The following is a 12898-nucleotide window of genomic DNA, read 5'->3' as shown; positions in this document are numbered from 1 at the left end:
TAACTATGGGATGATGTCACAGAACAACTCATGAAATGATGTCACAATACAAATTATGAATATGATACTTAATGCTAAATGCTTAACTAATAAACTGAAATAAGATAAACATAACAACAAATCACAAGAATGAAACATGGCCCTTACAGTTACTGTCATCTAAAAATAACTCAACGTGCAGACTTTAAATTCCAATTAACTGGCAGCAATAGAGTACACCCTAAGTGAACATGTCAAAACTGTGTCCAAAGTGTCAATATTTTGTGTGTTACATTGTTATCGGCCTTAATCCCCCTGAGCCTGGAATTCCCCAGAGCTACACATGTTGTTGCTGGGATCCTCTTCCACTTCTCCATAATGATATCACAGAGGTGCTGGATGTTAGACACATGGTGCCTCGCCACCTTCCGTTTGAGGGTCCAGGTCTGGAGACATTGGCCAGTGACAAACATATGGGCATGACAAATAGGACATGTGACATTTGCATGGTTAAAGATGTACAGCTGTTATCACAGAGTACACTCACTTTTGTTGCCAGTTATTTTAACAATAATGGTTGTATGTTGAGTTATTTTCAGAGGACAGTAAATCTAAACTGTTATACAAGCCCCACATTGACTACTCTAAAATATATCCAAGTTTCATTTGGAATTGTCCTCTAAAAAATATACTAAAATGTTTTCTGAAATTTTTATTCCCTATTAGCAGCTGGCAAATAAAAGAACAGAAAAATATCATTTAAATTTTAAAAAGATAAATGCCATATAATTAAAATCTAATCATGTTACATGAGTAGTAACATTAATATACATTTATTGTATTTAAAGCCATTTAACATGTGTATTATTGAGTGTTTCATATCCTACATTTTGTGTTGGTCTCTTGGCTAATAATATACACTCACTGGCCACTTCATTTGGTACACCTTGCTCCTGCTAGGTTAGAACACCCCCCCCCCCCCTTCCTCCTTCAAAAATGAAGGCATAGAAGGCATTGATGGCATATATTTAACAAGTTGTTGGAAACATTCCATAGAGATTTTGTTCCATATTGACATGATAGCAACACACAAATGCTGCAGATTTGTCTCCTACACATCCATGATCAGACTTTTCCCTTATACCACATCCCAAAGATGCTTTATTGGATTGAGATCTGGTGACTGTATAGACTATTTGAGTAAGGTGAAGTCACTGTCATGGTTAAGAAGCCAGTTTGGGATGATTTTAGCTTTGTGACATGAGTTATTCTGTGGTCATAAAGAAATGGAGCACATCCGCTTTGAACTTTGCTGTTTTGGGCATTTTCATAGAACACAACACGATTGGTCAGATCAGGACCCCTCCGCCCACACAAAATAGCAACACTTCTGTATTTATAAATTTGGCAACATTTCCCTTTATCTGCTTGCTTATCTAAAGATGAAATGAGTTACTGGCATTCAGAGAGGAAGATGTGGAGGACTTGCATGGAATTTTACTCTACCCATCAGAAGACACTGAATTTAAGCCTGTTCAGTAAAAGTGATGGCATGCCCATGAAAATTATTCATAAGAGTAACAACAACACAGTACAAAGGGCTTTTCTTTGAGTCAATGTAATGTAGCATTATACATTTTATTTATTTGTTTGTTTATTTAGCTGTGTAGGTGCACATTTTTTCCTTGCCTCCCAACATTTATAGATTAAGAGAAGTCAGACACACAATGAATGAGGAAGTGTATCCTCATTTCAGTCTTCATCTAGTGTTGAGTCAACAGTCTCCGTCAAGTTGCAGCAAGAGGAAACAGTTTTTCACTAATACAGCAATGCAAAACTATCATGGATGCTCGTTTTCTATTTATGGAGCACTAAAGGTTTTGATTCTTCAGGGTATGTACAGAGATAAAGAGTTATTTGTAATGCACATAGAGATAAACTGTATTCAATGTGTGATTCAATTAAAACAGCTTCCTTTTCAGTAAAGTTGTCAGGGACAAATAATTTTACATGATCTTTGGTTCTAAATATGTAAAGAAAACATGGCTTAGATTACTGTATAATGTTTATTTAGTGCTTTGTTCAAGACCACTTTAGCCAAGCAGAAATAATATCAAGATCATACTCATTAAAGTCCGAGTCAAGGGTGAGTATGTCAGGGAGGCAAGCTCTAGATAAGACCAACACACATATTTCCAAGTCTGCAACATTTTGACTCAGATGCTTGCATTTTCTGACGGAAATTGACTGTATTTTATACTGTACCACCATACAAATAATGTGTAGGTCCCCAGCCTTTACTTATTGATGCATGGGTAATCTGACCAGTCTGAAATGATGTTGCAGCCTTATATCCAGCTAACTGAGACGTTCTATGTTCTGACACTATTCTCTCATAGCCAGTTCTAACTCTTTTTTTTTTTTTTTTGTAATTTGCTCTTCTGTGTGATCAGACCAGATAGGCTAGCCTTCACTTCCCATCACATTAAACCACACTGTCTTTTCTTTTTTATATCATTTATATTCTGCTAATATGGTTCTGAACATGAGAAAGTGAAGTATTTTGAAACTGTCATTTGAAACGTATAACTAGTCCAGTATATGGTGTACTGTTACTCCTCCTGTTACATACTGTACAGAGACATTAACATTGAGTACTGTATTTGAAACTTTACATTTGTCCATGAAAATTATTGTTACCGTGAAATGATAACATTAATTTGGAACTTGATTTTGTGTTTATTCCACTAGTGCAGAACTCACACCATTTAGTAGTTTTTGCAGTTTACTTGTAATTAAAATTAATGTACATCTATTTGCGCGGTCAAACTGTAAACACAAAACAACTGACAATTAAAATTTAGATATGTTTCACACTGCACATATTGCACTAAGCACCATCACATGATAGGGTGCATTTCTAGAACAATCTTTATGTAACAAACATCCGTTTACTTCAACTATCAACCAAATGTAACATAATTTGCACAAGCTTTCAGGAAGTAAAAAGATTCAAGTTATAGTTGCTTTAATTAATTTATCGGGAAGAAAGGGAAAAAATTAGATTAGACAAGGAAAAAATACAAACTAAAGAAATAAAATAATTTTAAAAAATAATAAAATAAATAGAAAATAGAATTTAATATAGCACATAGTAAGTTCCAGTATAAGTTACATATTGCACTAAACATAATTCATATACAGATATTGCACTTGGAATGTAAATGAAGGAAGAAATTGCACAAATGGTACTGGTACAGATATAGGAGTCACAAGGGATCCACTTTTCCTAAAGTCAACCACCACCTCCTTCATTTTCATTCACATCAGAAAACAAAAGCCTTTTCTTTCAGCCCCTCTCCTTTTTGTGCTTTCTGCCTACTATGTGCTACAGTGAGAGCATAAAAAAATAATGTAACTGTAACTCCTGTATACGGTTAAAGTGCCACTGTACAGCAGAAAATGCATTTTAGTTAACATGAAGTCCACTTTGTTAAATTTAACAGCTGTTCATTTTTAGAAACTGGAAACCTAAGTCATAAAACTATAAAGTGCTTCACTACACTAACTGCTCACCACTGCTGTTCAGCTTATATTACATTAAACCGTCTAGTTTTATCATTTTATATCTACAGAAAAAGATTAGGACAGGTTCAGGAAACCTCAGGCCTTATCTGTTAAACATTGTGGGTGTCTGTGAAGTACATGTTTACAGCTATTTTGTTACTGCAAATAAGAATGTACAAATATAAATGTGTAGTTGTAATGTAGTTGTGGGCAACAGAGACAATTTAATTAAGAGTTATCATTTTAGCACTAGCATTTTAACTCTTTTGTTTAACTGACATGGCCTTCAAATACCCTAAAGCACAAACCTTTAGAGGAACCTGACTTAAAAGTGAACTTATCCTCATAAGGGTGATGAAATGTGTGACCATAAATCAATTCTTGCTGTATATGCATGCTATGAGGCTGAATGGTCAATTACATTACAGAAAAGGTATTTAAGTTAATGTGAAGTCCACTATTACTGATAGAGGCTCAGGTACAAAACTGTTCATGACCATTTGAGTACTACAACTGTTTGCTTGGGTCTTGGGTAATGTACTATAGCTAAAATAAAAGAGTTGTGTAGTTGTCATTGTTATTGTCACCTGAATATGTTTCCTATCCTACAGGTGTGTGTGCTGTTTTAGCTGATACAAATGAAGCGATGGTGTTTAAAGTTGGGAGCTCCCTGAGTCTAACAGTGAAATCTCAAAATGAATCAGTGTCATTAGTTGAATGGAACTTTAATAAGATAAGGTTTGCTGATTACTTTCCAGACCATACCTACACATTTGAGGAATCTCAGTTTAGTGGAAGATTAAAAGCTCTCCATGGTATTATTGGAATAACTATACAAGATCTCCAACCCCAAGATGCTGGAACATTTTCAATAATTGAAGTTGGACCTCATGGACAGTCTACTACACAGAATATTAAAGTTCATATTCAAAGTGAGTATACATTTTATATATATATATATATATATATATATATATATATATATATATATATATATATATATATATAAACCTATTGAGTTATCACAGTTAGGTTTAGCATTTTGTATTTTTAAACAAAATTGGTCCTAAATGTTTTTTTATGAATTCTACATTAATGTGGCTGTTCCAATGTTGCGTTTTCAAAAAAAAAAAAAACTGAAATTGAAAATAAATGTCAAAAGTTGTAATGAAGTCTATTCAGTTTTATCTGCACAAACATAATGATACAAACAACTATGATAGAGTCTCCTGAAGAGCTGTAACCGATTATCCAAAATTCTCAGAAAAACCTACACCCATTTGAGGCTTGATTTAAAAAAATGACAAAACCATCCCCTCTGTAAAACCATCCCCTTCAGATTAATAATGCTGTGTATTATGTAAAATTTGTCATGAAAACGAAATATTAAAACTTTATATGTATGATAATCTACAAACTATAAATAACGGCGATCAGCCGATCAGAATATAATATTGTAACGCGCTACTCACAAGCTCATGGGAGTCTGTTCGCATTTTTGCAATGCACAAGAGCATAGTTCAAGCACAGCTGTCGACATATTTTAAAAAAGAGAACTAGAGGTACACACAAATCCTCTCAGCGGAGACGAGATGAATTTAATATGCAGTTTTATACTGGAGTTTTCAAAATGACTGACAGCTTTAATGACTATAAAAGATGAGTTCTTTACCCAATTTGTGTAATTTCATTCTCATTTTAAAGAAGAGGTTTTGTTTTTTTCACTTTGTGGCTTCACTCACATGCTTGGGTACGAAAGGGTCAAAAATAGATTTTTAAATGCCATATTGGTAATTAGATGATTTGTTTGTGTATGTGCGTGTGTGTGAGAGATAGAAAGAGAGAGATACTGGTGCATAGTCATACAAAACTACAATACTATTAAATTAAATTGTTTCATTACTAATGTTTACTAATGTTTAGATGTGACATGAACAGCCCCTTAGGGTACTAATAACTTAATTCATAATAAAATCATTTTGGTAGTACAGTGTCTTGTTTTGTTCTTTAAGGTCAGTTTGTTTAATCGGTTTATTAAGGCATCAAAGCAAATGCACTTTGCTTATTTAGTTTGTTTTAGCAAAAAAAAAAAAAAAATCTATAAAGATTTTTCTCTTGTAGTTAAAATTTCTTATAAAACATCCGTAAACTTTGTAATGTAAAAAGGCATTTGCTTAACACCAATCATTCCAGACCTTTGACATCAAATGGAAATCAGTTTCTGACCTTTCAATATTACATTGAGATCCCCTGACCTATAAAAACCCATTAAAATATAATAACTAAAATATAAACATATTAACTTTGTCAATAGTGGTCTGTGATTTCCACCAGCAAGGACAAGTATTTTACTTGTAGATACACTGTATGACCAAATGTTCATAGATTATGAACCATCACACCCACATGTGTCTTCCGAAACTGTTGCTGCAGAGTTAGAAACATAGAATGTATAGAGTGTCTTTGTAGATTGTAGCATTAAGATTTCCCAACCCTGGAACTAAAAGGCCCAAATCAGTTCTAGCATGACAATGAAATTGAGTTTACTCACACAAAGTAATATTGTGTGCCAAGATTCTAGTAGAAGAACTTAAATATCAGGCACAGAGACCTCATCTACAACCACATCCTGACCAATTCTCTTGTGGCGAGCAGATGGATATCTGTCTTTTTTTAACTGCTTTTTATCGTATGGTCAGGGCCCATAACTGCTGTGCAGATTGATCAGCCTCAAATATGGAAAGTATCCACAAACAGCTGTGTTGTAAATGTGAAGTGTGCAGTGCATGGAGCTGAGAGTGTTTCCTACCTGTGGGGTGGCTATATAAATGCAAGTGGAGCTCAGCTACAGTTCAGTCTCCCACCAGCTGACAGAGCCATTATACTGAACTGCACTGCAGCCAACAACATCAGTTCCAGTTCTGCTACAGTGACACTGACCTGTAGCACAAATGCAGGTAATACTAAAGTTTTCCAATTCATCTCAGTTACAATCCTCCCAGTTACAATCTCAATTGTTGCAGTTGGACTTGATGGACAACATAATAGACAGAATATTAAAGTTCATTTTCAAAGTAAGTATAAATTTGTTGAAGAAACCAGTGAAGAACCACAGTTAACTTCAGCAATTAGTATTTTTAAACAAAATTGGTCTTAAATGTTCATTTTATTAATTCTACATTAATATGGCTGTTAAAAATAGTTTCAAAACATGGCTTTTCCAATAAAAGCATCAACTGAAACTGAAAAAAAGTAATAATAAAGTCTATTTAGTTTTATCTGCACAAACAAACAACTATGATAGTCAGAGTCTCCTGAAGAAATACTGTAACAGATTCTCCAAAATTCTCAGGAAAACTTACACCTATTTGAGGCTTGATTTGAGAAGGGATGTGGGGGGATGGGATTCCCACTGTTGAAAAAAATTACAAAAACTATCTCCTCTGTAAAACCACCATCCCCTGCAGATTAATAATGCTGTGTATTATGTAAAATTTGTCATGAAAACTGAAGGTATGAACATACGCATAAATCCACTCAGCAGAGACACAATGAAAACCTTTGGTTTAATTTCATTCTCAATTTAAAGAAAAGGATTTTTTAATTTTTTTTAAACTTTGTGGCCTCGCCTACATGCCTGGGTGCAAAAGGGTAAAAAAATTAATTTTTTATTACATAATAGTAATTCGATGATTGTGTGTGTGTGAGACAGAGAGAGAGAGAGAGAGAGAGAGAGAAATAGAGAGACTGGTACGTAGTCATGCAAAACTAGAGTGCTATTAAATCAAATTATTTTATTACTTATGTTTGTGTAGATTTTTATTCTATGCTTATAGTCTTTCCCAGATGATGGCCATAGAAAGGATCAAATGAAACATTTTGCAATCATTAACAAACAATCCTAAACAAGCAAACAATCTGTTACAGTGTGCACCTGTGATGGGCGTGTGCCCAAATATATTATCGCTCCTTGCTCACTCTGTAGGCTCCCTAGATAGGCAGCACATCCTTCTGCAGATATGCAAAGGAACAGAGCCGCCTATTCAGGCCGGCTGGCGATAATTAACCTTAATAGGATTTGGGGCTTGCTCCACATTATAAAAGCAAGGTCCGGGAAGTACATGATGCGGTGGAGCAGGAGAGTGTGCCATCATGAGGGTGTGTGCAGGAGCGCTGCCTCCGCATGCTCCGTCCTGCCACTCATCGCCAGCTGTGTGCCTGCATGCCTGCGTGGCACTGCCCCTGGAACTGCACGTGCACTTCAGCCCTTCCCCTTTCTTTCCTTCCCTATTTTACCCAAATAAATGACCCTTTTTCCCGTAAGACCTCGCCTCGTGTCCATGCTTCGTGGTGCTGCCCGTGCAAATAGGATTGAATCCGTTACACAAATAAACTAATAAATAAATAGATAAATAAATAAAATACTTGATCACACTATCTCCCTTGAATTTTATTTATTTATTAATTGTTTACAATTTGACCACTACAGTACCTACAACCTAATTTAATCATACAACTGCTGAAAGACCAGTGATGCATTTTTGTTACATATAATTTAATAATATGTATAGTTTAATACTGTAATTTCTCTAAATTTTTTTTTTATAAATGTCTAACTTCATTATTTAAATTTAGCTTTGCTTTATAGCACATTTTGCCTTATCCACTGTTTCAGACTTTTTCACAGACCTGTTTACAATAAATACATTGCCCGGCCAAAAAGTAACTACCTCCATTTAACAAAGCAAATGTTTAAGTGCATTCCATTGGATAATTACTGCAAAGATAACTTGTTGCCAGCTGAACCATTGAACACTAACTGATACAATGAGTAGCTTCTCATTTCTTAAACAACCTTGTAAGAAGACATACTGTATCCTATGTCTGTGGAAAAAGTGATAACTGTTTCAGTTATTGGCCTGCATTCAGAAAAGAAAACAACTGAGGAGATTGCTGAAACTAAAACTAATAAAATTAAAACTACAACGTAGAAGGATAGTGGTGAACCATCTTCTTTCAGGAAGAAATGTGAGAAGAAAATCATTGCCAATGAGAATAATAGAGAAACGAAATAATACATTACGTCCTCTGTTTCATGAGGATCCTGATTCATATATGCAAAGAAAAGGTCAGTATCTCTGCTGACTACACCTTTTTAGGCAGCTAATTGAAGTCAAACAGTGCCATTTCTCAGACTAGGATAATTGTGTTATCTTACTGTAAATGGAAACACGCAATAAGTGCGCTCACAATAGAGAGCAGCATCGTTACAATGCTCATGCATTTTTCATGTATGTCTATGCCAGAGTGAAATAAACAAATCTCAACTGCAAGTGCACCTCAGGTTATTTAACAAGAACCAACCAATCACCTTCAATATTTTGTTTTTCCCCCTTGTCTACAAATGAATTTAGTAGCACATGTTAATGCAAGGGATTTTCAGGGGTGGAAATCAATTTATACTGTATCCCGCCACTTGTTTTATTATAGAGCATGTTGCTCATAATTGCTTAGCTATAAAAGACACCACATTGCTTGAAAAAAAAAAAAAAAGCATTTGTTCTATGCGTGTTTAGACATGACATCAATGGCCCCTTAGGGTACCATGTAACTTCAAAATCATTTTGGTAATACAGTGTCTTGTTGTATTGTCCTTTAAGGTCAGTTTGATTAATCAGTTTATTCAGGCATCAAAGTAAATGCACTTTGCCTATTTACTTTGTTTCAGCATGAAAATCATTCTATAAATATTTTTCTCTTGTAGCTCAAATTTCGCTAAAACACCTGTAAACTTTGTAATGTTAAAACATGAAGTTGTTAAGGTTCACAACCAACAATTTTAAGGCAAACAGTATAATTTCTTTTGCAATAACATGGAACATATTTGGAATCTGACACTTAATTGCACTTAAATGCAAGTAAGTTGCTTTGGTGTAAGTATCTGACTGCAGGCAAACAGTGGCATTTTTCACGAGGCTTTAATGTCTTTTGTTTCTGACTGCTTTAAACGTAGATGTAAAATGCTTGTAAGTTATAAGCAAGATTAATAAAAGGCATTTGCTTATCACCAATCATTCCAGATGTTTAATGTTGAATAGAAACCAGTTTCTGACCTTTAAATATTACATTTGAGAACCTCTTATCTATAAGAACCCATTACCAGAATAACAAATATATAAACATATTAACTTTATAAATAGTGATTTGTGATTTTTGCCAACAAGGACATAGCATTTAAATTTGTGTGTGTGTGTGTGTGTGTGTGTGTGTGCGTGCGTGCGTGCGTGCGTTTGTCACTCATGTAGAAACTACAATGTCAGAACTCAAACTGGTCAGCAGTCTTGTGGCAGCTTTTCCATATTTGCTGGTAACCATCATTCTAGGTGTAAAATGTAAGAGAGCTCACGGTAAGACCTACAAAAAATATATACACAATAAAATACTGTTTACATTTTTGTTGTATGTTTAAGTTTCTTTTGTTTGTTGGTTTTGTTTTTCCACAGGTCACAATAACAGGCAAGATGCCCTGGCAGTCATAGAGGAATGAGTGATTTGCTTGCTTTGTTAGTAATAATAATAATAATAATTATAAGCTGAAGAAGAAGAAGAATCCCGAGTTATAATCGTAATAATCACAGTTGAAGCTGAAAGTAATGATTCTGCTACAAAATATCTTCAATTTTTTTTAGATTTTGTAATATCTTTTCTGCTGAACAGTATGTTTGTATTGTATATGTTTGTACTCGATTAATTTTAATCAAGGTTGCAACTTTTATTTATTTTATGTTTACTTTAAAAAAAATAAAAACATTAAAACTGTGACACATTAAACTAAACATTGTCACACAGTGATGGTAAAGCTTAACAGAATCAAACATCAAGAACAAATGAACACAGAACAAACATGCAGTATGAAAAAAACAAAAACAAGAATATATCAACCCATCCAGCATTATTCAATTTTCTCGATTTTTAAATGAAATTTTCTGCAATGTAAAAGTAGACAACAATGTGGGTCGATGTTTTACCTTTACACCCACAGCAATTGTTACTGCTTTTGTTCTTGTTGGTGCTGGTCTTTCAACTGTACCAACCAAGGTCACCACTAAAGCTACACAATTAATCTAATTTTAAAAAATCACTATCGCGATTCATACATATGTTTGAATTACGGTGATTCACTTGGATGTATTTCCCTGCATTTAGATTACGCTGCAATTTCTGTGTCCACTTATTTACTTATTTACAATACTAGATGTTATATCAGTCACACACACACATAGACACACACACACACACAGTGTAAAACAAAACACTATTAATTTACCAATCAGGCCAGTAATTAGCAAATTATTCAGTCATACAACTAAATCATTTCTCTCATCTCATTTACTCATTTACTCATTTTCAGCTTTCTTATTTACGGTGTTCCGCTGTCCCTCACGTGAAATATAACAATAGCAAGACCTAAACAAGTTAAATCAGTTTACTTGGTGGATTTAAAGTAGTATGGCATTATTTTTGTGTCAAAAACTTGGAGCGTGCACCTCCCTTACAAAAAGAAAATATATTTCTCTATATATTAACTGTCAATATATTAAATTAAGTGTTCTAATCCAAATATATTCACAATATACTAAATAACATTCAGTGTGATAATGCATATAACAAACTGTCTAGGATGTACCCCGCCTTGTGCCCTAAGTCTCCTACAGTAGGATAGGCTTCAGGACCTCCGTGACCCTCAAATACAGCATAAAGCAGTATATACAATGAGTGAGTAAGTGAGTGAGTGAGAACTGAGTGGAAATTCAAGGAACTGCATTTTTTTGTTTGCCACTTGCCTGTGACCACATGGTCAAATTAATGCTCTGTCATTTATTGGATGCTTAAAATAAAAGTAATTTAAAGTATTTTATATAGGTCAAAATTGGTGTCTGTGTATTATTTCAATGTCCAAACTAAAATCTTTCAATCACTTACAATCTTTATTCATTATTCACATTTCAGAAGTCAGTATTCAAAATTTGCATTGCATGAGAGAGAAAAAAACTCAACTAAATTTCCAATAAATATCTTGGGATAAACATATTTCAAACTAATTCTCACCATAATCCAGACATTTACTGTGAGGTCTTGCCTATTTATGAAAGATATTTCTGTGGAAGTCTTCTAATCTTACATGTTGTGCCTCAAAGCTGTGTATGTTTTAGCAGAAACACAGTGAGCATCCATAACCCATAACATAACTCAATCTATTACTTAATATTGCAATTTGGATTGTCAGTGTAAAAGTAATTTTGTTAAGGGCTTTGACCTGGGAACCTATGGAGTTTCACACCTCATTTCAACTTAATATCAATAGATATTAACAGAGTATAGAACATATAGAACAGAGTCTGCAATGTGTTATTTTTTTATCTCATGGCAGGCATGTGTTTTGGCTGACCAGAAGACTCTGACATTGCTCAGAGCTACTGAGAGCTTTTGGATTTTTAGATAGAATATTGAGACAGTATCATTCACTGAGTGGAAGGTCAATGACAAAACATTTGCTGAATATGCTTTCCCACAATCTCAGTTCAATAGAAAATTCAAATTTTATTTGTCACATACATGTCACATACACATATTTGTGTCATACACAGTACGATATGCAGTGAAATGCTTATATGACCGCCCGTGACTTAAAAAAAATAATAATTATAATTTACAAGAAATAATAACGAGAAATATAAAAATAGAAAAGAGGCAAGAAATAAATAAAGATTTTAACTATAAGAAAGTTGAACAGAATATACAATTTTTCAAGATATAAGAAATATAAACCTATCTGTACAGACAAAATTAATTTAAATGCAGATAATATGTAAAATGAATGAAGTGTGCAATTGTCCTGAGGTGTGCAATTGAGCATTGTTTGTGCAAATGTGCAATATGTGTGCAAGGGTGTGCAAATGTGCATTGTGTGTGCAAATGTGCTATGTCATGATTGTCCGGTCCACAGTGCGTAGGCGTGTGTGCACAAATGTAATGTCCATGAGTGTCCATTTGTGTGGAATGCTGCAAAAACGCGGAGATGATTAGTCCTGTGTGTTAATCTGGTTGAGAGACTGTATTGCCTGCGGGAAAAAGCTCCTCCTCAGTCTGTCTGTGTTGGCCTTCAGGGAGGGGAAGCGCTTTCCTGACCGCAACAGAGAGAACAGTTCATTGTTGGAATGGCTGAGGTCCTTCACGATCTTCCTGGCTCTGATCCAGCGCCGCTTGCTGTAGATCGAATGTTCAGATCAGGGAGCTCGTGCGGATGGTGCGCTCAGCTGAACACACGATCCTCTGTAGAGCTCGTCTGTCC

At 34.6% G+C, this 12898-nt stretch overlaps 1 protein-coding gene across 1 annotated transcript; it reads left to right on the top strand.

Moving 5' to 3' along the window:
* The first annotated feature begins 1808 nt into the window (after positions 1-1808).
* Positions 1809-10093, top strand: LOC128520395 (uncharacterized). The gene is made up of 5 exons (XM_053494624.1): positions 1809-1872; positions 4158-4478; positions 6246-6503; positions 9852-9953; positions 10050-10093. Exons 1-5 carry the CDS (start codon positions 1809-1811, stop codon positions 10091-10093), a joined length of 789 nt encoding a protein of 262 aa, XP_053350599.1.
* Positions 10094-12898: the final 2805 nt, after the last annotated feature.

Source organism: Clarias gariepinus, chromosome 1 (genome assembly GCF_024256425.1).
Source record: "Clarias gariepinus isolate MV-2021 ecotype Netherlands chromosome 1, CGAR_prim_01v2, whole genome shotgun sequence".
Classification (NCBI taxonomy): Eukaryota; Metazoa; Chordata; class Actinopteri; order Siluriformes; family Clariidae; genus Clarias; species Clarias gariepinus.
Note: the sequence above shows the minus strand (reverse complement) of the source record. Positions and strands in the feature narration are given on the sequence as shown.